General features: G+C 51.5%; 1 protein-coding gene across 1 annotated transcript; it reads left to right on the top strand.

Moving 5' to 3' along the window:
- The first annotated feature begins 357 nt into the window (after positions 1–357).
- Positions 358–27,353, top strand: Mast1 (microtubule associated serine/threonine kinase 1). The gene is made up of 26 exons (XM_032887615.1): positions 358–521; positions 1,946–2,034; positions 2,423–2,498; positions 6,430–6,508; positions 7,921–8,081; positions 8,284–8,359; positions 8,511–8,720; positions 11,515–11,616; positions 11,699–11,831; positions 11,898–11,965; positions 14,606–14,691; positions 14,780–14,988; positions 17,201–17,339; positions 17,452–17,584; positions 17,721–17,886; positions 17,969–18,070; positions 18,213–18,335; positions 19,950–20,059; positions 20,508–20,686; positions 20,763–21,010; positions 21,989–22,195; positions 22,378–22,607; positions 22,806–22,928; positions 23,009–23,145; positions 25,749–25,936; positions 26,015–27,353. The coding sequence occupies exons 1-26, from the start codon at positions 439–441 to the stop codon at positions 27,268–27,270; spliced, it is 4,713 nt and encodes a 1,570-aa protein (XP_032743506.1). The 5' UTR covers positions 358–438; the 3' UTR covers positions 27,271–27,353.
- Positions 27,354–27,366: the final 13 nt, after the last annotated feature.

Below are 27,366 nucleotides of genomic sequence, written 5' to 3' on the forward strand. Positions count from 1 at the left end.
CCCTGTTTTTGATTACTGGGAATCAGGAAGGCAAGGTGACGTGGTGATGCGGATGACTCTTGCTCCATAGGTGAACAGAGCTGCATTGTTGGCAGTGGCCACTGTTTACGCTGACCTCATCCTTTTCACCCCTTTTTCTTCCAGAAGGATTTACCCCTGCCCCGGAAAAGCAGCAGGTGAGCTTTGGGGGAGAGATGCAGTGGGATAAGGCCCCCAGGTAGGGGCACCAGGCATGCACACGGGCGGGGCCTCGCGCGGCGACACCCCGCAGCGCCCCCTCGCGACTGGCCGCAGTAGCAGGGCCCTCCCCTCCCCCGCCCTCCCCTGGCCGCTGCTGCGGCTCCAGCCTCCGCCCAGCACACTCGCTCCCCCCTGCCGCTGCCGCTGCCGCTGCCGCTGCCGCTGCCGCACCTGCCACCATGTCGCCGCCGCCGGGTCATGTCTGACTCTCTCTGGACCGCGCTTTCCAATTTCTCGATGCCCTCCTTCCCCGGCGGCAGCATGTTTCGCCGCACCAAGAGGTAGACCCCCAACCCCTGGACCCTGTCGGGGACCTCCGGGTGAAGACACCCTGCCGGCTGCTGCGGCAGGGCGGGGCCGGGATGCTGCTAGCTGTCCAGCTGCGCCAGAGGTGTCCGCGCTGTGCCCTCCCGCAGGGGATGGGTTTGACCGCGGACAGTGCAGGTCGTCCTACGGGGGGGGGGATGGGGGGGCACTGAAAAGGCCTGAGCTGGGGAAAGGGGTCGTGCCTGCGGGGGGTTGCGGCGCCTTTGTTTGCGGACGCTGTGGGCTCAGGAGGCCGGGTGAGGGTAGGGGAACGAGGGGAGGGGGGCCTTGGCACCCTCAGAACAATAGCCGCAGCCTGGTCTCCCCCCACCCCCATCTGCGTGCTCTTGGACAAGCTAATATGCTCAGTCACTGCGGCGGAAAGCAAGGGGGCTAGAGCGACTGGGGGCTTCTCTTATCCAGCTGCTAGGCAGAGGAAAAGGGGGGGGTCTTTATCCCTGCAGGAAGCCTCCCAACTCAAGCACGTCCTCACACGGTGTCACACAGAACATGACCACACACATACAACCCTAGTGGCTCCACATATATTCAGCCACAGGTCAAAGTCATGCACAAATAGGGTCACCTCCTGTGTCACACACACACACACACTCACACACACACACACACACACACTCACACAGTGTTCTCCTAGTAAAATGCCACATGCATGACTACCCACCAAAAGAACGTTCCCATCCAAGATACACAGATCCATTTTCAGAATGACACAACCATACACCTAATAACATCACAACATTTGTGTCACATTGACACCAGGATAAACAGACATAGGGACTCCTGCAAAGGCAGGGATAAATGGTCACATAGCAGATACCCTTGTGGTACATAGTCGCCTGCTTGGATGCACCCAGTGTCACAGGGTGTTAAATCCACATACAGTAGACGGGAAGACAGTGTTGAACACACACACACACACACACACACACACACACACACACACAGAGCCAGCGTCTCTCATGCTAGTAACCCCAACTGACAAGAGCACACCTGCAATGTTCTGCCTTCATGCACCATGCAGGAATTGCATGCTCAGTCATGAACACGCTGTGTTTCCTACAGCATCACCCACACAGAAGGACGTGCCATCACACAGATAGCATACTAGACACACCAGTGTTATTCAGTGTGGCTCTCATTCGGTGGATGCTGCATGTGAATGTTATGGGCAGACTCAAGGACATTCAGGATTACCAATGGTATCACCGTGACTATCAGGCCGTAGCTGACACAGACCTCCCAGAGCTGCACACGAGACACACTCTATCCTGGCTGTGTGTTTGGAAGAGAAGTGAGAGCCTAAAATGGAAAGTGGCCCCATAGGCTCACACTCAAAGGTCTGGGGTCTCCGTTGACACCCGCTCTCCTTCCCTGGCAGCTGCCGTACCAGTAACCGGAAAAGCCTCATCCTGACAAGCACTTCTCCGACGCTACCGCGACCCCACTCCCCGCTGCCGGGTCACTTAGGTGAGATAAGGATGCAGCCTGGGTCGGTGTGGATGTAGACCATGGGAGGCGGGGCCACAGCTGGGGCGTGGCCATTTCTGTATGGGCATGGCCACCCTGGATTGATTGTGGGTGTGCAACCAGTTTAGAGGATGCTGGATTGGACAAGGGTAGAGGCAGAAAGGAGAAACCATAGCTGAAAGGCGGAGCCGTCTTAAAGGAGGCTAAATAGGCACCAAGGTGAGTTCAGTGACTCGAGACCCTCCTCAAAAAATGTTTAGAGAGGCAGGGCCACTGCAAAAGGGGCGTAGCCTACTATACGTGCACGGGCCTACATTAGAATGGTGAGCTGTCCCTAGTAACCTATTTTGGTGATCAGAAGACCCTAAAACCCTCATTTCTCCTACAGGTAGCAGTCCCCTGGACAGCCCCCGCAACTTCTCTCCCAACACCCCTGCCCATTTCTCGTTTGCTTCTTCCCGAAGGTGAGTCCCTCCCCTGAGGGCCCCAGAACTCGGTGCGATCCTCCCCATCCACCGTCTGGGCCACCATCTGTTCTTGTCCTAATTGCACCCGAGTAGCCTCTGGGGACCAGTGGAAAGGCCTCAATGTCCTAGCTCGAAAAGCTACTAGAATTCAAGGTGGAGCCTATAAAAAGGTGGAGCCAATCACTGGTGTAGAATGGAGAAGAGCTTTAAGTGGAGGGAAACTGCTGGCTCTGGGGCCCCAGGGTCGGCCTCCTCCTAGCCTCGTGTGCTTGGCCGAGCGTTTCCATAGCAACAGAACAGGGCCGTCAAGATGAGGTGCGCAAGCGCACACTGCACCGAGCCCATCAAGGGTTTCAGGCCCTCCATCGGGGAAGGGTGGCTAGGACATTTTCCAAAGGCAAGGTGGTGTTGCATTTGCCTCCAAAGTTCTTGGTGGATTTAAATGAATCTTCTTGGGGAACATAATGAAAAGTGGGGAGGGGTGGAGAGTTCCTGTTTTTTGTGGAGAAACTTTTAAAGAGTCATTGAGATCTTTGGACCAGGAGTGGGAGTTGGCGACGCTTTTTCTCCAACTGTATTCATGGCTAAGGACCCTCTAGGAACTAGACATATGGGATAAAGGACACCTCATTTCTGTCCTTAGAATAGTGAGGGGAGGATGAGGCAGTAAAAAACGAGGCCAGGGGTCATCGCAAAGATTGATGAAGGCTGTAGGAGGAGATGGGAAGGAAATAGCTTCCTGGAGAGGAAGGGGAACCCCTTTCAGCAGTAGTAGAACTTTGCTGAAGGAAGTGTGAAGCCAAGAGCCACTCTGTGTCTGTCCTGTGTAGAAAGAGGCCAGAGCCCACCCTGTCAGACGGTGTGTGTATGAGGCTGGTCATCCTAATGCCAGTGTGGGTGTGCTCAAGTGTAGGGACATGCACGTTCATTGGGATGTGAATCTGTGTGTATTGTGGGTTTGTAAGTTAAAGGACACCCCCACCTCTGTATCTCTGAGGCACGTGCAGCCTGTGTGGGAGTAGGAACGTGTGTGTGTGTGTGTGTGTGTGTGTGTGTGTGTAAGAGAGAGAGAGGGGGGGGGGAGTTTGTGCCTGTGCACATTAATGAATGGGTGTCAGTGTTACTGGATGAGTTTGTGGCCCTGTGTGAGTGGGAATGTATGTAAGTGTGTGTCTGTGACATAATATATGTGAAGGAGTTTTGGCCTGTGTGCATCAATGGGTGTGGGCATCAGGATGAGTGTGTAGCTGTGTGGGAGTTTGACTGTCAGACAGTGAATGAGAGTCTCGGATGTGTAGCTGCATGAAGACAAAACCAGAGTCATGAGTCAGTGCGCCTCTGTGTGTGTGTGTGTCTGTGTGAGTCTTAGCTCTTGCGTGTCTTTATGTCAGCGTGTGTCTGCTTCGCCATGTGATTATGCATTGGCGTGTGAGAGAATATTGTTCCAGTTCATGTACGGGACTACAGATATCCACAACTGCTTTTAGTGAAGAGTCGTGAGTGGGGGACCGAGAAGTGGAATTTTCTTTCTTTCATTCTTTTCTTTTCTTCATTCTTTCTTTCTGTCTTTCTTTTTCTTTCTTTTCTAAGACAGGGTTTCTCTGTGTAGCCCTGGCTGTCCTGGAATTCACTCAGTAGTCCAGACTGGCCTTAAGAGAGTTGAAAATTTTAAAAGACTTTTAGATTTAAATTTATTTTATATGTATATGTCCTGAGTGGTTTGCTTATATGTGTGCCTGGTGCCCTCTGAGGTCAGAAGAGGGCATCGGATCTCCCAGAACTGGTGTTATAGGTGGTCGTGAGCCATCATGTGGGTGCTGGGAACTGAACCTGGGTCTTCTGCAAGAGCAACAAGTACTCCTAACCACTGGCCTACCTACCCATCTCCAACAGACGAATTTCTGAGTTGTTTTGTGTCGTTTGGGACAGGGTCACATGTAGCTCAGGGTAGCCTACAGCTTGCTGTGTACCCAAGAAGGAGTTTGAACTCTTATTCTACTACTAAGATGTTCCCTCTGCTTCTCAAGGAGCTGTTCTTGCAGGTGTTCACCACCATCACAAATGGCTGTGCAGAGCAGGCTAGCCTGGAGCTCGCAGAGAACTCCTTACCTCTGCCACCCAAGTACTGAGATTAAAAGTGAGCACCAGACACGACCAGCCATGACCAGAGAACTGGATCCCATTACAGATGGCTGTGAGCCACCATGTGGTTGCTGGGAATTGAACTCAGGACCTCTGGAAGAGTTCAGGGGTTGGAGAGATGGCTCAGTGGTTAAGAGCACTGGCTGCTCTTGCAGAGGTCCTGAGTTCAATTCCCAGCAACCACATGGTGGCTCACAACCATTTGTAACAGGATCTGATGCTCTCTTCTGGTGTGTCACATAAATAAAATAAATATTTAAAAAAAAACTGTTGAGCATCTCTCCTGTTCCCTCTGACTGTTTCTCAGTCAGGACAGCACTCTGTAGCCCAGACTGACCTTGAGCGTTCGATCCTCCTGCCTCCACCTCTGAGTATCAGGATTGGAGTCCTCTGCCAGTCCACCAGACTCGGTCTGAACTCGGCCAAGCCAGGTACATGAACATCAGTGGTTGCAGCTATCCTGTGACAGCTACTGTGCCCAAGAGTGTGAAGACCCAACTCAGGGTGGACTGGGTCCGTCAGAGGATGTGTTCTCTTTTAAATTTAGTATTTATCTTTATGTTACACACATTAGTGTTTTCCCTGCATGTATGTGTGTGTGTGTGAGGGTGTCAGATCCCCTGGAACAGGAGTTATAGGCAGTTGCGAGCTGCCATGTGGTTGCTGGGAATTGAACTTGGGTCCTCTGGAAGATCAGCCAGTGCTCTTAACTGGTGAACCACGTCTCTAGCCCAAGGATAGGCTATTTTTGTGTAGTAGATGCCTAGGGGTCTTCTCTGGGAAATTTCTCGTGGAGACTCTCTGGAGTTGGGTTCTGTGGTCCCCAGGGATGATTTATTTGTGCTAGCTTCTTTTTTTATTGTATTACTATGACTTGTGATACTGGAGATTGGACCCAAGGCTTTGCACGTGCTCTGAAAGCTCACGACTGCTGAGCCACACTCCTGGCTTCCTTTGGCTGGGCTTCTGCAATCCTCCTGTGTCTACCCTGTGTGTGTGTGTGTGTGTGTGTGTGTGTGTGTGTGTTTTTATGTGTGTATGTGTGTGTGTGTGTTTATGTGTGTATGTGTGTGTTTATGTGTGTGTGTGTGTGTGTGTGTGTGTGTGTGTGTGTGTGTGTGTGTGTGTGTGTCATGTGTGTGTCTTATGTGTGTGTGTGTGTGTGTGTGTGTGTGTGTGTGTGTGTTTGTGTGTGTTTGTGTGTGTGTGTGTGTGTGTGTGTGTGTATGTGTGTGTGTGTGTGTGTGTGTGTGTGTGTGTGTGTGTGTGTGTGTGTGTGTGTGTGTGTATGTGTGTGTGTATGTGTGTATGTGTGTGTGTGTGTGTGTGTGTGTATGTGTGTGTGTATGTGTGTATGTGTGTGTGTTTGCGTGTGTGTGTGTGTGTGTGTGCGTGTGTGTGTGTGTGTGTTTATGTGTGTGTGTGTGTGTGTGTGTGTTTGTGTGTGTGTGTGTGTGTGTGTGTGTGTGTGTGTGTGTGTGTGTGTCTGTATGTGTGTGTGTTTATGTGTGTGTGTGTGTGTGTGTGTGTGTGTGTGTGTGTGGCTTTTTGGTATGGCGATAATACCAAACAAGGAAGAATCATAGGAAGTCCCAAAGAAATGGGATTCTCCCTTCAAGATCCTGGCATCTGACTAGAAGATGCCATCTTTCTTTTTTCACTCTGAAAGTCTCAGATATCTGAGCATCCCCATCCCCCACACCCATGCTGGTCATGGCAAGTGGTTTCTCTCACTCGAAGAGTGAGGGTCCTTTGGCAGACTCTGAGCAGCTTCACTGGGTTGCAGGGCGGATGGACGCCGGTGGTCCCTTGCTTCCCTTCCTTCCTCTGGCTATGGCACCAACACCCCAAGCTCAACCGTCTCAGTGAGTATGTGGAGGCAGATTGATGGGCGGGCAGGGACCCAAGTGACTTGTCCATCCATTAGAGGTGACAGGTCTTCTGCAGAGACCCATCTCTGCCCTCGCCGCATTCCCTGAGAACTCATTTCTCATTGTCTGTGATGACTCAGTCTTGGAGACTAAGGCACGAGCCCAAGGATCGTTAGCAAGCCAGATCCTGCATAGCTTGTACCTAGAGCCCAACTGTCTACACACTGCACACCTCAAACATCCCTGTCCTTCAATGCCCCTTACAGGCATACTTCTAGCTTTCTTAGCCATTTATCACCACGGTGATTACAAGTATTGATCATGTGACCTGGCTGGGGGGTGGGGGAAGAAAGCAAGGTTTCCTAGAGGAAACGCTTGAAGCAAGAGAGAGGATCAGTTGGGAGTTGGGGGTGACATGTTCAGGAGGTCAGCAGCGTGGTCAATGCCTAAGGCGTCAGAAAACGGGATACACAGGTAACTCTGTTATACAGCTGGTTACTGTGGCAGAGCCTGTAATCTCCCCACCCTACCCCAGACTCTAAAATTGGAACATTTGGGGTCTAAGTCCAGCCTAAGCAACATGAGACCTTACGTCCATCCCTCACCACCACTGGCGAGGCAGAAGGGTAAGGAAGGAAGAAGAAGGGGAAAGGTAAAAGGAAAGGCTGGGCAGTGTTAGCACACACCTTTAACCCCAGCTCTTGAGAAGCAGAGGCAGAGAGATCTCTGAGTTCGAGGCCAGCCTCGTCTACAGAGTGAGTTGCAGGACAGCCAGGGCTACACTGAGAAAGCCTGTGTCCAAAAAAACAAATCAACCAACCAACTAAATAGCCAAAAACAGAACAAAAAAGGAAAGATAGGAACAGCCGGGGAAATCGCTATATTGGCAGAGTGTTTGCCTTTCATTCCTGATGCCCTGGGTTTGATCTCCAGTACCACAAAAGAAAGAAGGAGGGAAGGAGGGAAGGAAAGAAAAAGAAAGAACACTAGCTATCCAGCCAAGAGTTGGAGCAGAGCAAGTGACCCACAGGGGGACTGATCCAAGCATAAAAAATAGCTAATGCCAAGACTCTAGGGCAGAACCGGATCTGGCATGTTCAAAGATCTGCTGGAGCAGTAGGGGTGGAATAGAGCGGGCAAAGAAAGGTGCTCGTAGGAGGAATACGGCAAGGAGGTAAGGCCAGGCGGTCTAGTGGACGGCCTTGAGAGCACACTGTAAGGTAGGAGCCAATAGCATAGCAATATTCCCTAACCCTTTAGTGGTTTGAGGTAGGATCTCAGTGTAACCGGGGCTGGCCTCAAACCCTCCGTCCTCTTAAGTGCTGGGATCACACGAGGGAACCCCAGGCCAGGGTCTAGTGCTGTGCTGCCCCTGCGGTGGCTCTGACACACCGCCCTCCCCGTAGTCCTCCTGCTCCTCCCAGGAGCGCCTGCATCAACTACCCTACCAGCCCACTGTGGACGAGTTGCACTTTCTGTCCAAACACTTCGGCAGCACCGAGAGCATCACCGACGAAGATGGTGGCCGCCGCTCCCCCGCCGTGCGTCCTCGCTCTCGGAGCCTCAGGTGCGCTGGCACCGAATGTCCCTTCTGGACCGATGGGGTTTGGTGCATGATCAACGAACATTCGGCCCTGGGAAAAATGCAGTGGAGTGCGAGCTGGGGCGGGGGTCGGAGGAAAGCGGGATGGGGATGTGGTGGGGGGGAAGAGGCAGGGGGGGCAGCATTAAGTCAGGGGGCTGGACAGGATGGACTTCTTCTCCTGCAGCCCCGGACGCTCCCCCTCCTCCTACGACAACGAAATCGTGATGATGAACCATGTGTACAAGGAGCGGTTCCCGAAGGTGAGACAAACCCCCCACTCCCACCCCTCATCACACCACAACTTCTCTTCGGGCACCTGGGCTCTGCGTGCCCTCTAGCGGTCAGCTTGCGCGGCGCAGACTCCGGTGACCACAGCTTCCCAGAGCCTTGCATCCCTGTACCGCTGTCCAGGCCACCGCGCAGATGGAAGAGAAACTGCGGGACTTCGCCCGCGCCTACGAACCTGACAGCGTGCTGCCGCTGGCCGACGGCGTGCTCAGTTTCATCCACCACCAGATCATTGAACTGGCCCGAGACTGCCTTACCAAGTCCCGCGATGGGCTCATCACCACGGTCTATTTCTATGAACTGCAGGAAAACCTAGAGAAGCTGCTGCAGGACGTGAGTGCCAATTACCTCAGGCCCCGCCCATGAGTCGGGCAGACCCCGTCAGGTTCCTACACCCGCCAAGAGCGGTATTCCGGGCTGGCAAGGTGGAAAACGAGGATACTGTGGCTCCCACTCTAGGTCCAATGAAGGAGCTAGAATTTATCTCCACACAGGCCCTTCAGTTATTTAAGCAACGGTCGCCCTTTCTGGTAGCTCCTAGACCCTCCCCCTTACCCCTCACTGGGAATTGAACCCTGTGAACCAGTGGCCTAGGACATTTGAGGCAAGTGCTCTACCACTGAACAACATTTCCAGCTCCCCTTCTTCCCATTCTTCCTTCTTTCCTTGTTCCCTTCATTGTGTTCAAAACATGGTATCCAGTAGTACAGCCTGGTCCCCAATTTGTTCTGTAGTTGAGAACCTTCAGTTTCCACCTATTGAATGCTGGGATTAGAGTCTTGTGCCACAACCTTTCATTTATGAGAAGCTGGGATTGGAACCTAGGACTTCTGCATGCCAGGAGAGCAGCACTCTACTAACTAAACTACATTCCTACTTCACACTAAGTTGTCCACTCACTGGCCTTCCGATCACTGCATAACCCATGCAGGCCTTGGGTTTGACATCTCCCTGTGTCTCAGCGTCCTGAGTAGCTGGGGCCACGGGCCTACAGCGCCACACAAAGGCTGTGTGTGATTTCAAACCCCGAACAGGCCATACACCATTCTACATATTTTTACTTATCTTCTTTCTTAGTTTCTGTACTCCAGAGTCAACTCTATGACTGGGCACGGGAGTGTTCTGCTCAGTACAGAGCTCCTGGTGTCTGGCTTGGTGCCCAGCTCAACAAATATTGCTAACATGTCTCTGGGGGCATGGCTCATTGGCAGAGGGTTTGCCTAACATGTGTAGCCCCAGGTTCCATCCCTAGCAACACACACACACACACACACACACACACACACACACACACACACACACACACACACACACACACACACACACACACACTCACACACATAAACAGCATAAACAAGGGTGAGCCTGCTGTGGCAGCATACACCTGTCATCCAGCACTAGGGAAACTTAAGCAAGAGCAAGCCAAGTTCTAGGGCAGCCTGGGCTACACAGCAGACCTTGCTTATTAATTAATTAATTGATTAATTAAGAGGATATACAACTAACTGCAAACAAGATAATACCCCATCCATGTCAAGGATGGTGGAGAGCGCTTACTGAGCACTGGGGCCCTGGCAGCACAGAAGACGAGTGTCTCTGCCCCTGGGGAGCAAATGCTAGTTCAGGAGTCACCGGGAAACAGATCAGGGATTATGATGCCAGCTGACTTTAGGGCTAGGAAGCAAACAATACAGTAAGTGGGTATCTTATGAAGAGTCCCCAGAAGGGCTCTCTGGGGATGTGACAGAAACTGGGGCAAGAGTGAGTAGATGGCATCTGTGGGAGGAGGCAGGAGGATTCCCTGAGCAGAGGAAACGGTGGGTTTGGTGGTAGCTCTGTTTCTCTTCTTTCTTTTTAAAGGTTTATTTGCTTATTTCATGTATGTGAGTACACTGAAGCTGTCTCCAGACACCCCAGAAGAGGGCATCCGATCCCATTACAGATGGTTGTGAGCCACCATGTGGTTGATAGGAATTGAACTCAGGGCTTCATGTCAGTGCTCTAACCACTGGGCCATCTTTCTGGTCCCATTAGACCTCCATTCAGTGTTTGCTCTGCAGCCTTATCAATGCCTAGAAAAAGTATAAAAGGGTGATTTACTCACTCTTTCCTTTTTTTCATTTTCTTTAACATTATTTATTTTGTTTTTAAAGAGTCATCTTTTATTTCGTATGTGGGTGTTTTGCTGTATGTCTGTCTGTGCGTTGATTGCCCTTGGAAGCCAGAAACCCCTGGAACTGGAATTATAGAAAGTTGAATTCCAATCCTCTGCAGGAGTAGCCACTGCTCTTAATCACTGAACTGTCTCCAGCCCTTCATTTCAACTTAAACTTTTATTAATTATTGTGTGTGGGGACACAGGAGGACAGCTGTTTCTTTCCCCTTTCTTTTTAAATGTATGAGTACACTGTAGCTGTCTTCAGACACACCAGAAGAGAACATCAGATCTTACAGATGGTTGTGAGCTACCATGTGGTTGCTGGGAATTGAACTCAGGACCTCTGGAAGAGCAGTCAGTGCTCTTAACCGCTGAGCCATCTCTCCACCATAAGGGCAGCTTTTGAAAGTCACGTCTCTCTTTCCACCGGGGGTTCTGGGATCAAACTCAGGTTATCAAATTCCACGGCAAGTGTTCTTACCTGCTGAGCCATCTCTCTGCCCACCCCCACCCACCCACTCTGGGAGTGTGTGTGTGTGTGTGTGTGTGTGTGTGTGTGTGTGTGTGTGTAGGATAAAGCCCAGGTTAGTAGGCCCTCATCGCCCACTGAGCCACATCTATGGCTCCAAGTCGTGTGCCTCCTTTACCTTGGAAGATCGATAATGACAGCGACCCCCTTACAGTAGGAAACAACGTACTCTCAAAAGTCGTCGTCCTCTGGCTTCTGCATGTGCACCATGACACACACATTCCTGCACTCATGCACATCATACACACACAATAATAACAATAATAACCACGGTTTTGGACAGGGACTTACTTGCTCACTCTCTGTCACCCACAGTCCTCTTCTGTAAATGAAGCGGCAGGAGCTCTGTGTGTCCCCAGGGATCGAGAATCTGGTCTGGGAAAGAGACCTGGGTGAGCAGTTGACCTGTGAGCCCCATTTTCTCACTTACCCCCCTCTAGGCCTACGAACGCTCGGAGAGCCTGGAGGTGGCCTTCGTCACTCAGCTGGTGAAGAAACTGCTCATCATCATCTCTCGCCCTGCAAGGCTTCTGGAGTGCCTGGTGAGGGGTGGCTTGAGCAGTGTGGGGGATGGGGTGGCCCTCACTGGGCACACCAACCAAGCTGAGCCCATCCCTCCCCTAGGAATTCAACCCAGAAGAATTCTACCACCTGCTGGAGGCAGCGGAAGGCCACGCCAAGGAGGGCCACCTGGTCAAAACTGACATCCCCCGATACATCATCCGGCAGCTGGGCCTCACTCGGGACCCCTTTCCAGGTGTGCGAGGGGCCTGAGGGGGTGGGCTGAGCAGTAGGACAGTCACTCACACCCACCTCATTGTAGATGTGGTGCGCCTGGAGGAGCAGGACAGCGGGGGCTCCAACACGCCTGAGCAAGATGACTCGTCTGAGGTAAGGTGTGGCCAAGGGCTGGTGCTCAGGCCAGCCAGGGGCTGTCTGCCTCGGTCTCACGCGCTGAGTCTCAGTTTCACATGTGTACACTAGTTCTTTCTCCCTGAGGTGTGTGCATGCGTGCGTGCGTGTGTGCAGGTGGAAATCAGAGATGGTATCTGCTGTCTTCCTCAGTTGCTCTCTGTCCTGTTTTATGAAATAAGGCGTCTCGCTGGGCCTGAAGCTCACCAATCATCTAGGCTGGCTCTCCAGGGAATCCCACGCATCTGTTTGTCTCCAGCCTACCCAGCGCTGGGGTTAGACAGGGCCATCATTTCCAACTTTTATGCGATTGCCAGGCATATGAACTCAAGGCCGCATACCTGCATGGCAGGCACTTGACAGACTTGAGCTATCTCCCCAGACCCAAGACCTCAAATTTTAAAAAGAAGACCTTAGGATGTAGCCCAGGCTGGCCTAGAACTCGTGACCATCCTGTTCCTCACCCTCCCAGGTTCTGGAATGTGCCACCTTTTTTTCCCCTGTGTGGTGTTGTTGTTGTTTTGTGTGTTTTTACTTTTTTTGTTTTCCTTGGGGGGGGTTCAAGACAATTTTTTACTGTGTAGCCCTTATCCTCCTGGAACTCATTCTGTAGACCAGGCTGGCCTCATAGAGATCTGCCTGCCTCTGCCTCCCAAGTGCTAGGATCAAAGGCACGTGCCACCAATGCCCGGCTCAGGTAACCCTTTCACCAAATTGAATCTAGGCAAAGACACTTATTCAAGTGCTTGGGAAGTAGAGGGAGGGGGATTCTGGAAATTAGAGGCTGCCCTGGTCCATATAGTGGACAGCTAGGGCTATGTAGAGATGGATACCTTATTTCAAACAAGCAGACAAATTAAAAAACTCCCCATATTAATAGTAAACAAATAAGTAAAATGATTTTTATGTAGAGAGTAGAGAGAAATCAAGGGTGAGACAGGCTATCTACTGCTCTCGCAGAGAACTGAGTTCAATTCCCAACACACACGTAGGATGCCTCAAAACCACCTGGAACTCACATCTAAAAGGAAATCTTTACAATATTGAAATAGAGCTGTGGTGGCTCCACCCTTAATTCCAGCACTCTTAAGGCAAAGGCAAGTTGATCTCTGTGAGTTCGAGGTCAGCCTGGTCTACAGAGTGAGTTTCAGAATAGCCAGGGACTGACTGACTACACAGAGAAAACCTGTCTCAAAAAAAACCCCCAAAACAGACATTGAGATGAACACTTGCTATGTTACGTAGGCTGACCTCAAACTTCTGGGCTCAAGTGAGGCATCTGCCTTGGTTTCCCAGTATCTGGGACTACTGGTGTCTGCAAAGTAGCAGAAGCCACCATCAAAGCACATGATTTATTTTTGTTGTTGATTTTAGTTGTGCTAGAGATCAGTCTACCCCCAGCCCTGCTGTAAAACATCGTAGAGTCAATAATCTGGCACACTTAGCACTTACACTGCTGCCTGCTGGTGACTCTAACTAGTTTATGTCCCTTGCATGGCCAAGGAGTACCTTGCCCCGGCTAAGTGATAAGCAGTTCACTCCTCTGATCCCAGAGGCACGGACTTAGTTCCATCTCTGGGTTAGCTTATCCCCTCCCCTGCTCTATTGTTTGAGACAAGGTCCCCCACGAAGCTAAGGGTGACTTGAAATTCATTGTGTGCCCTCATCTTCTCCTCCTCCTGTTTCAGCAGAGATCACAGGCGTGTGCCACCATGTCTAGCAGCCCCTCTGTCCCTTTTAAACATTTCATCGTATTTCTTTATTTACGGGGAGGGATATAACACAGCATGCATGTGGCGGTCAGGGGACAACTTCTGGGAGTTAGTTTTCTTTTTCTCTCATGGACCCCCCCTGAGGCCTGAGCTCAGGTTGTCAGACTTGATAGCAAGCACCCAGCCTCTTCTCTGACAATTCTACTTCACTTTGTCCATTTTTCCTTTTCTCTCTTTTTTGTTTTTGTTTGTTTTGCTTCAAAACAGGGTTTCTCTGTGTAGCCCTGGCTTTCCTGGAATTAGCTCTGTAGACCAGGCTGGCCTCAAGCTCACAGAGATCGGCCTGCTTCTGCCTCCTGAGTGCTCTAATTAATGGCTTGTGCCACCACCACCCAGCCATGTCTTTCCTTTTCAATCTATAGGCTTTGTTATTGATTTCTGGGACTTTCTGATTTAACATTTATTGTCACCTTTGTTAATTTTGCTTGTGTACATGTATGAGTTGTGTGTGTCTTACACTTATGTGTGTGTGTTGCGTGCATGTGTGTGGAGATCAGAAGACAGCTTGCAGAAGTCAGCTTTCTCCGTCTACTGCGTCTACCCTGGAGATTGAACCAGGTTGTCAGACTCGGTGGCAAGCACCTTTACCCACTCAGCCATCCTGCCAGTTCCCAACCTCTAGGAACATTTCATACATGTTGTGTGACGAGCCATTTTGTGGGTTTTCTATCTTCCCTAATAGCAGAAGTTGGAAATATGACAGCAGAGAATATTTGGGTTTAAGTGGCCTCTTTGGTGCCTTCTCACCATGCAAATTCGATAAAGGAATTTTTCGTCCCTTCGTTCCTCAGTTTCCCCATAGGCAAAGGTGGTGGTGATGGTGGTGGTCTTGCACTTTCCCCTGCAGGGTCGAAGCAGCACCTCCAAGGCCAAGAAACCTCCGGGTGAAAGTGACTTTGACACTATCAAGCTCATAAGCAATGGGGCCTACGGGTGAGCCACCCGGGGCTCTGGCGGGGGAGGGCGGCGGAGGCCGGGTGTCTCGGAGGTGATGGCCGGTCCTCGCTCTCTTCCCCCGCAGGGCCGTCTACCTGGTGCGGCACCGGGACACACGGCAGCGCTTCGCCATGAAGAAGATCAACAAACAGAACTTGATCCTTCGCAACCAGATCCAGCAGGCGTTCGTGGAGCGTGACATCCTCACATTTGCCGAGAACCCATTTGTGGTCGGCATGTTCTGCTCCTTTGAGACCCGGCGCCATCTTTGCATGGTCATGGAGTATGTGGAAGGTGGGGCCACCTGTGGGGCACCTCTGTGCGGGTCAATGCTGCTGGGCCACGCACTTGACCTGGGGTCACCCTATGCGATCACATGGTTCCCCAACTGTTTGCTCTCCTGTCCTTGATATGTCTGTCCACTCTGACCATCGTTTATTTGGAATAATTTTTGTTTTGAGACAGGGTCTTAGTACGTAGCTCAGGTTGGCCTCAAACCCTGGTCTTCCTTCTTCATCCTCCTGCGTGCTGGGGTTTGTGAGAATTATTTGTTTGGCTGTGGGTTTTTCTGGTGGGACGGGCTTACTTTGTATTAATTAATATTTAGTTAAGTTATAATTCCTACTAATATGTAAGCACCCCATTGTGTATTCTATATGCACCTCTCCACCAATCCGTTTATTTATCTCTCTCTTTTTTTTTTTTAAAGATTTATTCATTTTATTATATGTACACTGTAGCTGTCTTCAGATACACCAGAAGAGGGCATCGGATCTCTTTACAGATGGTTGTGAGCACCATGTGGTTGCTGGGACCTCTGGAAGAGCAGTCGGCACTCTTTTTTTTTTTTTTTTTTTTTTTTTTTTTTGAAGCTGGGGACCGAACCCAGGGCCTTGCGCTAGGCAAGCGCTCTACCACTGAGCTAAATCCCCAACCCCAGTCAGCACTCTTAACCGCTGAGCCATATCTCCAGCCCTATTTATCTCTTTATTGTCTTGCTTTTCCTTCTCTGCTCATCTACTCACTGTCCATCAAATTCTCCTCCTTCCCCCGCCCCTCTCTCTGAAATAGTCCATCTCCGTCCTCAATCTCCAGGTAGCTGGGACCCCAGCTGTGCGACTTCACCCAATTCTTTCTTCCACTTTCTATCTATTTGTTCCTCCATATTTACTTTTTGTGGGCTGCTGGGGATAGAATGCATACCCCTAGTGCCTCACTGGGGGATTCTAGGCAGTGGCTCTCCTTCTGAATCACAGGCAGAGCTAGTCCCAGGCCAGCTTCCGTTATAATTTAGTGAACAGTAAATATTACCATAAATAAAATACTATAGATAAAATTAATTAAATGATTGCAATATCGACTGAAGCTCATAGCTTACATTATTGCTCACACTTTACACTTTTTTAAAGTTTTATTATTATATGTAAGTACACTGTAGCTGTCTTCAGAAGAGGGCATCAGATCTCATTACAGATGGTTGTGAGCCACCATGTGGTTGCTGGGAATTGAACTCAGGACCTCTGGAGGAGCAGTCAGTGCTCTTAACCACTGAGCCATCTCTCCAGCCCCCTTATTTCCATCTTAATATATTTCTGAGCTGTGTTGGAGTTCAAACCCAGGGCCTTGTGTATGCTTGGCTTCGGCTCCAGCCATTTCATTAATCTTTTTTTTATGTCTTGTAGCAAGGAAACATGAGCTTCTATGCTGGAACAGTCTATGCCGCCTTTAGGAATGGCTGTATCTAGGTGCTCTTACCAAGCCACTGGCAGTCACATAGCACTGCTTCCTCACATGCAGGTTCCCTCCTGAGGTACCATAGTGTAGCAAGGCTGCTATCCAGCAAAGCGCATGCTATGCTGGATGCTTATATGAAAGAACATAAACCTGTTGCATATTGACTTAGGGGCCTTGCTTTGAGTGACATCTGTAAGGAAAAGGAAGCGTGGGTATCAGGCAAACTAAAATACTAATGGGGGAGCAGTGCCGTGGTTCATCAGCAAAGCACCGGTCTAGACTCCATCGGGTGGGGGGGCTGAGCGTGACTCCACAGTGGGGTTATTACTGAGCATGCGCAAACCCCTGGATTCCCATCTGCAGCATTGCTAAGTAACATGTGGACCACGCTCCTCCTGGCTGGAAGGAGCCCACATTTAGAAGCCCTTGACCCTCAAGGTTCAGTTGTCAAGAGGCCAAGAGTCATGCTTCCTTCCACTCTAAACAAAATTCACAATCACCAACTTCCTGTGTGACCAGACCTCTCTCTGAGGCTGAGTCCTTGTGAAGAAAGTTGGCTGGGTGTGCCAATTTCAAAGGGTAATTAAAAACATGAGATAAGTCTAGGAGAGTGCAGCTCTTTTCTGAAACTTGGGAAGAGCTCCCATTCTGTCTTAGTTTTCCCCTTCTGCAAAATGGGTACAATAGAAGTAGAGGAACAGTGAAAGTCATGTGCTTGGCTTTGGGTGCAAGGTAACTCCCTCCTCATCTGAATCTCTTCCCTGCCTCTCAGGTGGTGACTGTGCCACTCTCCTGAAGAACATTGGGGCACTGCCTGTGGAGATGGCTCGAATGTATTTTGCAGAAACGGTTCTAGCTCTTGAGTACTTACACAATTATGGCATCGTGCACCGTGACCTCAAGCCAGACAAGTGAGCTTTGACCTTCTTTATTCTTCCCCATCCCCATGGTTCCCTTGGAAAACCCAGGGGTAAAGGGGAAGGACCTCACCTTTGAAACCTGCATATGTCCTTGTCCCTGAAGCCTCCTCATCACTTCCATGGGCCACATCAAACTCACGGATTTTGGCCTCTCCAAGATGGGACTCATGAGCCTCACCACCAACTTATATGAAGGTCACATTGAGAAAGACGCCCGGGAGTTCCTGGACAAACAGGTGTGTGGTGGGCATGGGGGTCACCAAGGGTGGAGTGACCTGGAAGGACCTCAGGGGCCCAGGGCCTGGTGGGGGACACAGCTCTCCCTTGAGGCCCCTTCTGTGGCCAGGGCACAGGCTGACCGCCTGCCCCCAGGTGTGTGGGACCCCGGAGTACATCGCACCCGAGGTCATCCTGCGCCAGGGCTACGGCAAGCCAGTGGACTGGTGGGCTATGGGCATCATTCTCTACGAGTTCCTGGTGGGCTGTGTGCCTTTCTTCGGGGATACCCCAGAAGAGCTCTTTGGACAGGTCATCAGTGGTACGTGACCCCTGTGTGGGAGGTAGGACTGTGCAAAGACGGGCAGCCTGGGGCGACCTCTCAGCTTCACTTTGCTTTGCAGACGACATACTGTGGCCTGAAGGGGATGAGGCCCTGCCCACAGACGCACAGCTTCTAATATCTAGCCTCTTGCAGACCAACCCCCTGGTCCGGCTTGGGGCAGGTAAGAGGCCTTCTGCACAGACAGCCGAGGGAGGGGAGCAGGGCGCTGCCCCAGCCTGAGCGGAGGCCTGGGGTGGAAAATGGGCTGAAGGGCTGGTCTGCGGGGTAGGCTGTCAGGAATCTCTCTCATCTTCTGCCCACAGGCGGTGCTTTTGAAGTAAAGCAGCATAGCTTCTTCCGAGACCTAGACTGGACGGGGCTACTGAGGCAGAAGGCAGAGTTCATCCCCCACCTAGAGTCGGAAGATGACACCAGCTACTTTGACAGTGAGTTGGGGGTAGGGAGAGACACAGTGCCAGGTCTGAGTGGAGAACGGGATCCAAAGAGTGAGGTCTGGGATGGAGCCTGGCTGAGGGATAAAAAGGCTGATGCCGGTCAGGCTGGGTGGCGCAGGCCCCATGCCTCTGCTACTAGGAAGGCAAGGCTTTCTGTGCTACACAGAGAATTCAAGGCCAGCCTGAACAACTTAGTGAGACTCAGTTTTTTAAAATAAAAACTGAGTCCGGATATTGTGGCAGATGTCTCTTATCCCGGCACTTGGGAGAGTCAAAGGTCAGCCTCAAGTACCCGACAAGTTCACGGCTACCTTGATTATAGGCAAGTGTTTTAAAGTTGGGCATGGTGGTTCATGTCTTTAATCCCAGCACTTCGGAAGCAGATGCAGGCAGATCTATGTGAGCTCCAGGGTAGCCAGCCATGGCTACATACTAAGACTCTGTCAAAATGGGTGTTGGTACTGGAGATATGGCTGCTCTTTCTGGAAGACCTGGGTTCCTAGCATCCACATTCTCGGTCACAAACACCTGTAAGTCCAGTTCTAGGGGAACCAGCACCCACTTCTGACCATCACAGACTTCAGGATAAGAGTGGTACCGAGACAAACAGGCAGGCAGAGCATACACACGCCTTGAAACAAAGCAAAAATAGCAAGGGCTGTAAAGAAGGTTCTGTTCCAGAGCCCTTGCTGCTCCTGTGGAGAACAAAGATTCTATTCATACCCAGCACCATGCCAGCGGGTGGAGGTTAGAGGTGGGCAGGGGGCATTAAAGACATTGACTGCAGATCCAGAGGATACAATGCCTCTAGGCTCCCTAGGCAAACACACACACACATACACACATACACACACACAGACACACACAGACACACACACAGATATACACATTTATACAAAGAAAAGAAAAGAAAAGAAAAAGTGGGAAGATGGCTAGGGATATAGTCCAGGCTTGCTGTCTGCTTGGTATGGGAGAGAACCTGGGTTCAAGTTCCAGAAAGGTTTAAAAAAAGAGAGAAGACCCAAACTGCCTTTAGGGTGTGGCCTCATGGGATTTAGCGCTATCCACTTTGGGAACAATGATGTTTGTGTTAAGAACTAGATAAGGATGAGGTTGACCTGTTGGTACAGCCCTCTAATCCCAGCATTCTGGAGGCAGAAGCAGCCAGGTCTTTGTAAATTCGAGGCCAGCATGGTCTACATAGTAAGTTCCAGGACAGCCAGGGCTACATAGAGAAACCCTGTCTCAAAAAATCAACCAAACAACAACAGCAAACAAAAACACTAGGCAAGGGCTTCCGTAGGGGACAGGGTGGAGGCTCAGCGTGGGAGGGAGAGCTGTGGTAGAGTTGTCCTGTTGGACTTGTGTTAGATGATATGGCCAGGACCAAGATGCGGGTAGGGGTGGGGGTGAGGTGGAGCCAAGGTACAGGGCCCTGTAAACTCATCTGGTAATGTAGCCAATCTCAAGCTCCGTGAGGAGATATGGAAAATGGGAAACGGGTGGAGGTGAGGAGGGGGGTTAGGGAAGAAACTCAGAGCAAATTGGAGGGGGCGTGGTGAGGACATAGTTTGGCTGGGCTCTGAGGAGGCTGCGGTTCTCCAGCCCGCTCCGACAGGTATCACCATGTGAACTCTTATGATGAGGACGACACCACTGAGGAGGAGCCCGTGGAGATCCGCCAATTCTCCTCCTGCTCTCCGCGCTTCAGCAAGGTGCGCCGAGCGGGGATTGGACCTAGAAGGTCTTTGGGCAGCAATGTTCCAGGCACACAAGGTCTCAGTTTGGAAAGTTAAAGTGGGGTTAAGAACTAAGGAGTTGAGAGGTCTAGTTTGGGGGGTGGGCTGGGGTTAGCATTGGGTTGGTCAAAGCTGTGCAGTCTTAGCAGTACCGAGCAACTGGAAGGATGCTTGCCCAGCCTGGAGACATAGAGGTAGAAATTAGGGAATGCCTACAAGACCGGGCTAAGTAAAGAGCTGGACCAGATGAGCCTAGAGCAAGGCAGGTTTAGTTTTGCATGAGGTCTCTTGAAGGTACTGGGAATTGTAGGCTTGAGCAGGCGGTGCCGAGGAGAGCAGAGCTTGGTTTGCGCGCGCTCCGGTTGCAGAAAACTGATTGGCTCGCGCGCGAAGGCGTACTCAGCACCGCCCACTCTGCCCTTAGGTGTACAGCAGTATGGAGCAGCTGTCTCAGCACGAACCCAAGACTCCCGTCTCAGCATCAGGGGCTAGCAAGCGGGACCCAAATGCTAAGGGCCCGGAGGAGAAGGTGGCCGGAAAGAGGGAGGGACTGGGTGGCCTGACTCTGCGTGAGAAGACCTGGAGAGGGGGCTCTCCAGAGATGTAAGCGGAATTATAGAGGGGCTCGAGGGCGGGGCCAAATGGGAGTGTTCCTTCTGATCTGGTATTCTCGGCGTAGTAAACGCTTCTCAGCATCTGAAGCCAGTTTTCTGGAGGGAGAGGCCAGTCCCCCGCTGGGAGCGCGCAGACGGTTCTCAGCGCTGCTGGAGCCCAGCCGCTTCACTGCCCCTCAGGAGGATGAAGATGAGGCCCGACTCCGCAGACCTCCTCGGCCCAGCTCTGATCCCCCTAGCTCACTGGACACACGCGTCCCCAAAGAAGCAGCACAAGGAGAGGGCACATCCACCCCGGGAGAACCCGAGGCCAGTGAGTGCCTTCTCTAGCCTTTCCCCAGTTTCCCATGGGCGATGTACTGAGCATCCATTTAATGTACATGACAGTTTATGCGAGACCTCACGCACTATTCATGTACCTGTCTGTGGGTATTACCACCGAGAACGCCTGCCAGGTGAAGTTCAGCGGCAGAGCCCCGGCCTAGAATCTTCCAGCGGAAGACCTGGGAGCTGTGGCTTAACCCCCTCCCCACCCCCCACTCCCACCCTGTCTCTCTCTGTCTCTCTGTCTCTGTCTCTGTCTCTCTCTCTCTCTGTCTCTCTCTGTCTCTCTCTGTCTCTCTCTCTGTCTCTCTCTCTGTCTCTCTCTCTCTCTCTCTCTCTCTCTCTCTCTCTCTCTCTCTGTCTCTCTCTCTCTCTCTCTCTCTCTCTCTCTCTCTCTTTCTTTTGAGCACCCAGGGTTTGGAGAGATAGCTCAGTGGTTAAAAACACTTGCTGCTCTTTCAGAGAACCCAGCTCAGTTCCCAGCACCTACAGGGTAGCTTCCACCATTCGTAGCTCCAGTTCCAGGGAATCTGAGACCCTCTTCTGACTTGGCAGGCACTGAACACACGGTGCGCATACATACACGCAGGCAAAACACTCACTCATAAAGTAAAAATAAATATAAAAGAGCACTAAACCAGGAATGGTGGCACCCCCTGTAGCCCCAGCACTTGGGAGGCAGAGGCAGGTGATCTCTATGAGTTCGAGGCCAGCCTGGCCTACACAGTGAGTTCCAGAATAGGCAGGGCTATATCCTGAGATCCTGTCTCAAAACAAACAAGCAAACAAACAAACAAACAAAAGAACATTCACTATTCTAGGTTGGCATTCAGCCAAACTGATGGGCAGTGACGCTTTCCCTGTGCCAGAGGTTGTGCCACGGGTGTTTGTGACCTGCTCTGTGAAGTCCGAGGAATAAGGACAGCATGTGGAAAGTCCCTGACCTGATAGCTTTTGTCCCTTGCAGCTGAGCGCTCACATCCAGGTGACCTCTGCCCACCCTCCAAGGATGGAGACCCGTCAGGCCCTAGGGCCACCAATGACCTGGTTTTGCGAAGGGCGAGGCACCAGCAGCTGTCTGGGGATCTCGCGGTGGAGAAGCGACCGTCTCGAACCGGGGGCAAAGTTATCAAGTCGGCGTCAGCTACAGCCTTGTCGGTCATGATTCCTGCAGGTGAAGCGGGGCCCACACACCAGGGAAGGGGCTCCCTGTAACTGTAGCAAGAAGGTTGCTGGGCCTCAGGTGGAGTAATGAGGAAGCTACTCTGGGACTTGAGTTGTGAGGAACAGATCCTGGGATAGCAATGTGAGGGAGGTTTGCCCTGGTCTCTGACCATCAAGGTATTGTGTCTGCAGTGGACCCACACGGAGGCTCACCCCTGGCTAGTCCCATGTCCCCTCGATCTCTCTCCTCCAATCCATCCTCTCGGGACTCTTCGCCTAGCCGAGACTACTCACCAGCTGTCAGTGGACTCCGCTCCCCCATCACCATCCAACGCTCGGGCAAGAAATATGGCTTCACACTACGAGCCATCCGTGTCTACATGGGCGACTCAGATGTCTACAGTGTCCACCACATTGTTTGGGTGAGTCTCATGGGCTGGGGAATGAGCGGGGAAAGGAGTCTTGCAGTGAACAGCGCAGATTTCTCTTTTCACTGCGTTCTCCAATCCCAGCTCATTCATCTATGTATTAGGGAGAATGACTATTTCGTAAAAAGTCAACGCAAAAAATGTGGAGCTGTCTTTCTTTTCAATCCCTCAATCATGCCTGTTGGTTTACAGCACGTGGAGGAAGGAGGTCCAGCCCAAGAGGCAGGGCTCTGTGCTGGAGACCTCATCACTCACGTGAACGGTGAGCCTGTGCACGGTATGGTGCACCCTGAGGTGGTGGAGCTGATTCTGAAGGTGAGCATAGGGGGCCGTGAGTGGAGCGAGGACCAGGACCCAGCATCCTCTAACAAATGAGTTACCCTCCCTTCTCCCAGAGCGGCAACAAAGTAGCTGTGACCACCACACCCTTTGAAAACACTTCCATCCGGATTGGGCCGGCCAGGCGCAGCAGCTACAAAGCCAAAATGGCCCGCAGGAACAAGAGGCCTTCGGCTAAAGATGGCCAAGAGAGGTGGGTGGGGCCATAAGTAGTTTATCCTTCTACCAGTGGGCGGTGTTAAGGTGGGCGGTGCCAGACAAGTACCTTAGGGGAAAGAGCAGTAGGGGGGGGAGTGGGGAGCGGAAGGCTGGGAAAGTGGGAGGAGCCAGGAAAGGAAACTATTTAAAAGCATTTTGGCTGAGCCCTTGAGCAGGTTAGACTTGTTACAACAAGACTGAGAAGATTACTACCAGACTGGGCAAGATGGTGCATGCCTTTAGTTCCAGCAGACCCCATTCCTCAAGGTTTGACCATATCCTGGTCTACACAGCTAGACACTTTAAAAACAAACAAACAAACAAACAAACAAATAATGGTGAGGTGGCAGAGTCAGGCAGATCTCAGAGTTTCAAGGCTAGCCTGGTCTATAAAGTGAGTTTGAAGCCAGGCTAATGTAGGGAGAAGCTATCTCAAAGGACCAAGTAAGACTGAGCTACACGAGATACAGTTAAGCAGACGAACTGGGGTACCCCTGTAATTCCAGGGAGGTTGACCTCTGGATTTTGTTAAAAGCCAGTGTGGGGGGTTGGGGATTTAGCTCAGTGGGAGGGCACTTGCCTAGCAAGCCCAAGGCCCTGGGTTTGGTCCCCAGCTACGAAAAAGAAAAAAAGAAAGAAAGAAGGAAAGAAAGAAAGAAAGAAAGAAAGAAAGAAAGAAAGAAAGAAAGAAAGAAAGAAAGAGCCAGTGTGGGGGGGCTGGAGAGATGGCTCCGCGGTTAAGAGCACTGACTACTCTTCCAGAGGTCATGAGTTCAAATCCCAGCAACCACATGGTGGCTCACAACCATCTGTAACAAGATCCAATGCACTCTTCTGGTGTGTCTGAAGACAGTGACAGTGTACTCATCATATATAAAATGAATAAATAAAATCTTTTTTTTTTTTTTTTTGGAGCTGGGGACCGAACCCAGGGCCTTGCGCTTCCTAGACAAGCGCTCTACCAATGAGCTAAATCCCCAACCCCAGAATAAATAAAATCTTAAAAAAAAAAAAAGCTGGGCTGGAGAGATGGCTCAGTGGTTAAGAGCACTGACAGCTCTTCCAGAGGTCATGAGTTCAAATCCCAGCAACCACATAGTGGCTCACAACCATCTGTAATGAGATCTGATGCCCTCTTCTGGTGTGTCTGAGGACAGTGACAGTGTATATATATAATAAATAAATCTTAAAAAAAAAAAAAAAAAAAAGCCAGTGTGGACCTACGTAGTAAGGGAAAAAAAGAAAAGAAACACACCCAGGCTTATTTAATGATGCAGGTGTGTTACTATAAATGCATCCTTACTTCCTGGATTTTTCTATTCGTAAGTTTACAAACTCACCTGTGAGGTCTCTAGGCCTTATAACTGTATGAGAGTTGCATAGTGTGGGTACTTGGAAACGGTTATCCATGGGGTATGACTGTAATTTCTTCTCTCATAGATTGGAAGAGTTAGGGAGAGTGTGAGGTGATGAGTGGTGTATGTGTGTGTGTGTGTGTGTGTGTGTGTGTGTGTGTGTACCCAGGCCTTCATACCACCGAACCACCTCTCCAGATGCAAGAGAAAAGGTTTATTTATTTTACTTTTTAAAATATTTTATTTTAATTATGCATAGGTTTGTGTCTGTTTGTGGCTGAGTGCAGTTGCCTCTGAAGGCCAGAAGAGAGTATTGGTTGGATTGCCCAGATGCTACTAGAGTTACAGGCATTGTGAGTTAGCTGTGTAACAGAGGTGCTCAAGACCAATGTACCCCCTTAACCAACCACCCATGGCTCTAGCCCCTGGAGACCAGCTTTGTTTTAGTTTTGTTGTTGTTTTAAATTTATATTCGTGTTTTGATCGTTTCTGTTTCTGTTTATCCCATGTGTATTGCAGAGGCCAGAAGAGGGCGTCAGATTCTTTGTCAGATTCTAGACAGAGTTACAGGTGGTTGTCAGATGCCCCCAAGGTGCTAAAAATCCAATTCTGGTCCTCTGGAAGAGCAGCCACTGTTGATAACTGCTGAGTCGAAGAGAACAGTTTTGACAATTGGCCATAGGGGCGCATGCCTTTAATCCCCTGCAGAAGTAGGTAGATCTCTGAGTTCAGAGCCAGTCCGGTCTACATAGAGTTCTAGGATAGCCAGAAGTACATAGTGACCCTGTCTGTGAGAGAGACAGAGAACAGTGACTGTGACAGAGATAGAGAAGAGACACACAGACACAGACACGCAGACACACACACAGAGAGAGAGAGAGAGAGAGAGAGAGAGAGAGAGAGAGAGAGAGAGAAGTTTTGATGAATGAGTTCAGCCAGGACTTGAGCGCAGATTTGATTAAAGAAGAGAACTGACTAACCTGTAAACTAAGCCTGCACGGGAAAGGAGTGTGACTAGATGTATGGGAGGGGCCAGAAGAGGCCAAGTCTGTTTGGATGGGCTTTCTTGCCTTGTACCCTGGCGCCAAGCAGAATTGAGCTTAGACTTCTGCTTTGATAGACGGGTTGTAGGGAGAGGGGAAGTGGTAGAAGGGGTAGGTGGTTACTGGGCTGTCTAGAAGCCGGGAAAACCCAGAGCTCCGGAGTTAAGGAGAGATGTGACCTCTTGGTATTTGTCCCCCAGCAAGAAGCGGAGCTCCCTCTTCCGGAAGATCACAAAACAGTCAAACCTGCTGCACACTAGCCGATCTCTGTCCTCTCTGAACCGGTCTTTGTCGTCCAGCGACAGTCTTCCTGGCTCGCCCACGCACGGACTACCCGCACGCTCGCCCACGCATAGTTATCGCTCCACACCTGACTCCGCCTACCTAGGTAGGTTCTGCGCCTGCGCGGGGTAGGGGACTGGGGCACCGAGGTGCTCAGAATATTTGCACCTTCTCTGGCCTGCAGGTGCCTCGTCACAGAGTAGCTCTCCAGCTTCCAGCACACCTAATTCCCCCGCCTCATCCGCCTCGCACCACATCAGGCCCAGCACTCTACACGGGCTGTCACCGAAACTACACCGCCAGTATCGCTCAGCGCGCTGTAAATCGGCTGGCAACATCCCGCTGTCACCTCTGGCGCACACTCCGTCCCCGACGCAGGCGTCGCCGCCGCCGCTGCCAGGCCACACGGTGGGTAGCTCCCATACCACGCAGAGCTTCCCTGCCAAACTGCACTCATCGCCGCCTGTCGTGCGTCCGCGCCCCAAAAGTGCAGAGCCACCACGCTCGCCGTTGCTCAAGCGCGTGCAGTCAGCGGAAAAGCTAGGGGCTTCGCTGGGAGCAGACAAGAAGGGAGCATTGCGCAAACACAGCCTGGAAGTGGGTCACCCTGATTTCCGAAAGGACTTCCACGGTGAGCTGGCGCTGCATAGCCTCGCCGAGTCCGATGGTGAGACGCCTCCTATTGAGGGTCCTGGGGCGACCCGGCAGGTCGCCATGAGACGCCTGGGCCGCCAGGAATCTCCCCTAAGCTTGGGCGCGGACCCGTTGCTACCCGATGGTGTCCAGAGACCTATGGCGTCAGGCAAGGAGGATTCCGCGGGAGGTACAGAGGCTTGCACTCCGCCTCGCGCGACTACCCCTGGGAGCCGGACCCTGGAGCGTGACTTGGGCTGCACAAGGCACCAGAGCGTGCAGACTGAGGATGGCCCAGGTGGGGTGGCCAGAGCCCTGGCCAAGGCAGCGCTAAGCCCGGTACAGGAACATGAGACAGGCCGGCGCAGTAGCTCCGGTGAGGCAGGAACACCCCCGGTGCCCATTGTTGTAGAGCCTGCCCGGCCAGGGGTCAAGACCCAGACACCCCAGCCTCTGGGCACAGACTCCAAGGGATTGAAGGAACCTGTAGCCCAGATGCCTCTGGTGCCTGATGCCCCAAGGGTCCGGGAGCGCTGGGTGCTAGAGGAGGTGGAAGAGCGGACCACGTTAAGCGGACCTCGCTCTAAGCCCGCCTCCCCCAAACTCTCTCCTGACCCCCAGACTCCAACCGTAGCCCCAACAAAGAGTGTACCCCGCAGTGCAGCTCCTCCAGTCCCACCCGCATCCCTAATGGTCCCAGGTACTAAGCCCGAAGCAGGGTCGAACTCCCGGTGTCCTGCTGAAGGTGTGGCTTCAACAGGCCTAACCAAAACGGGGGCACCCAGTCCTGCATCTTTAGGTCCATAGCGGAGCAGGCTTCCGGTCCTGTGCTGTACAGATGCCTCTGTACATATGTACACATATAAATAAAGTGCCCGTGCTGCCTGAGATTCCTGGGGCGAG

This window comes from Rattus rattus, chromosome 17, assembly GCF_011064425.1.
Source record: "Rattus rattus isolate New Zealand chromosome 17, Rrattus_CSIRO_v1, whole genome shotgun sequence".
Classification (NCBI taxonomy): domain Eukaryota; kingdom Metazoa; phylum Chordata; class Mammalia; order Rodentia; family Muridae; genus Rattus; species Rattus rattus.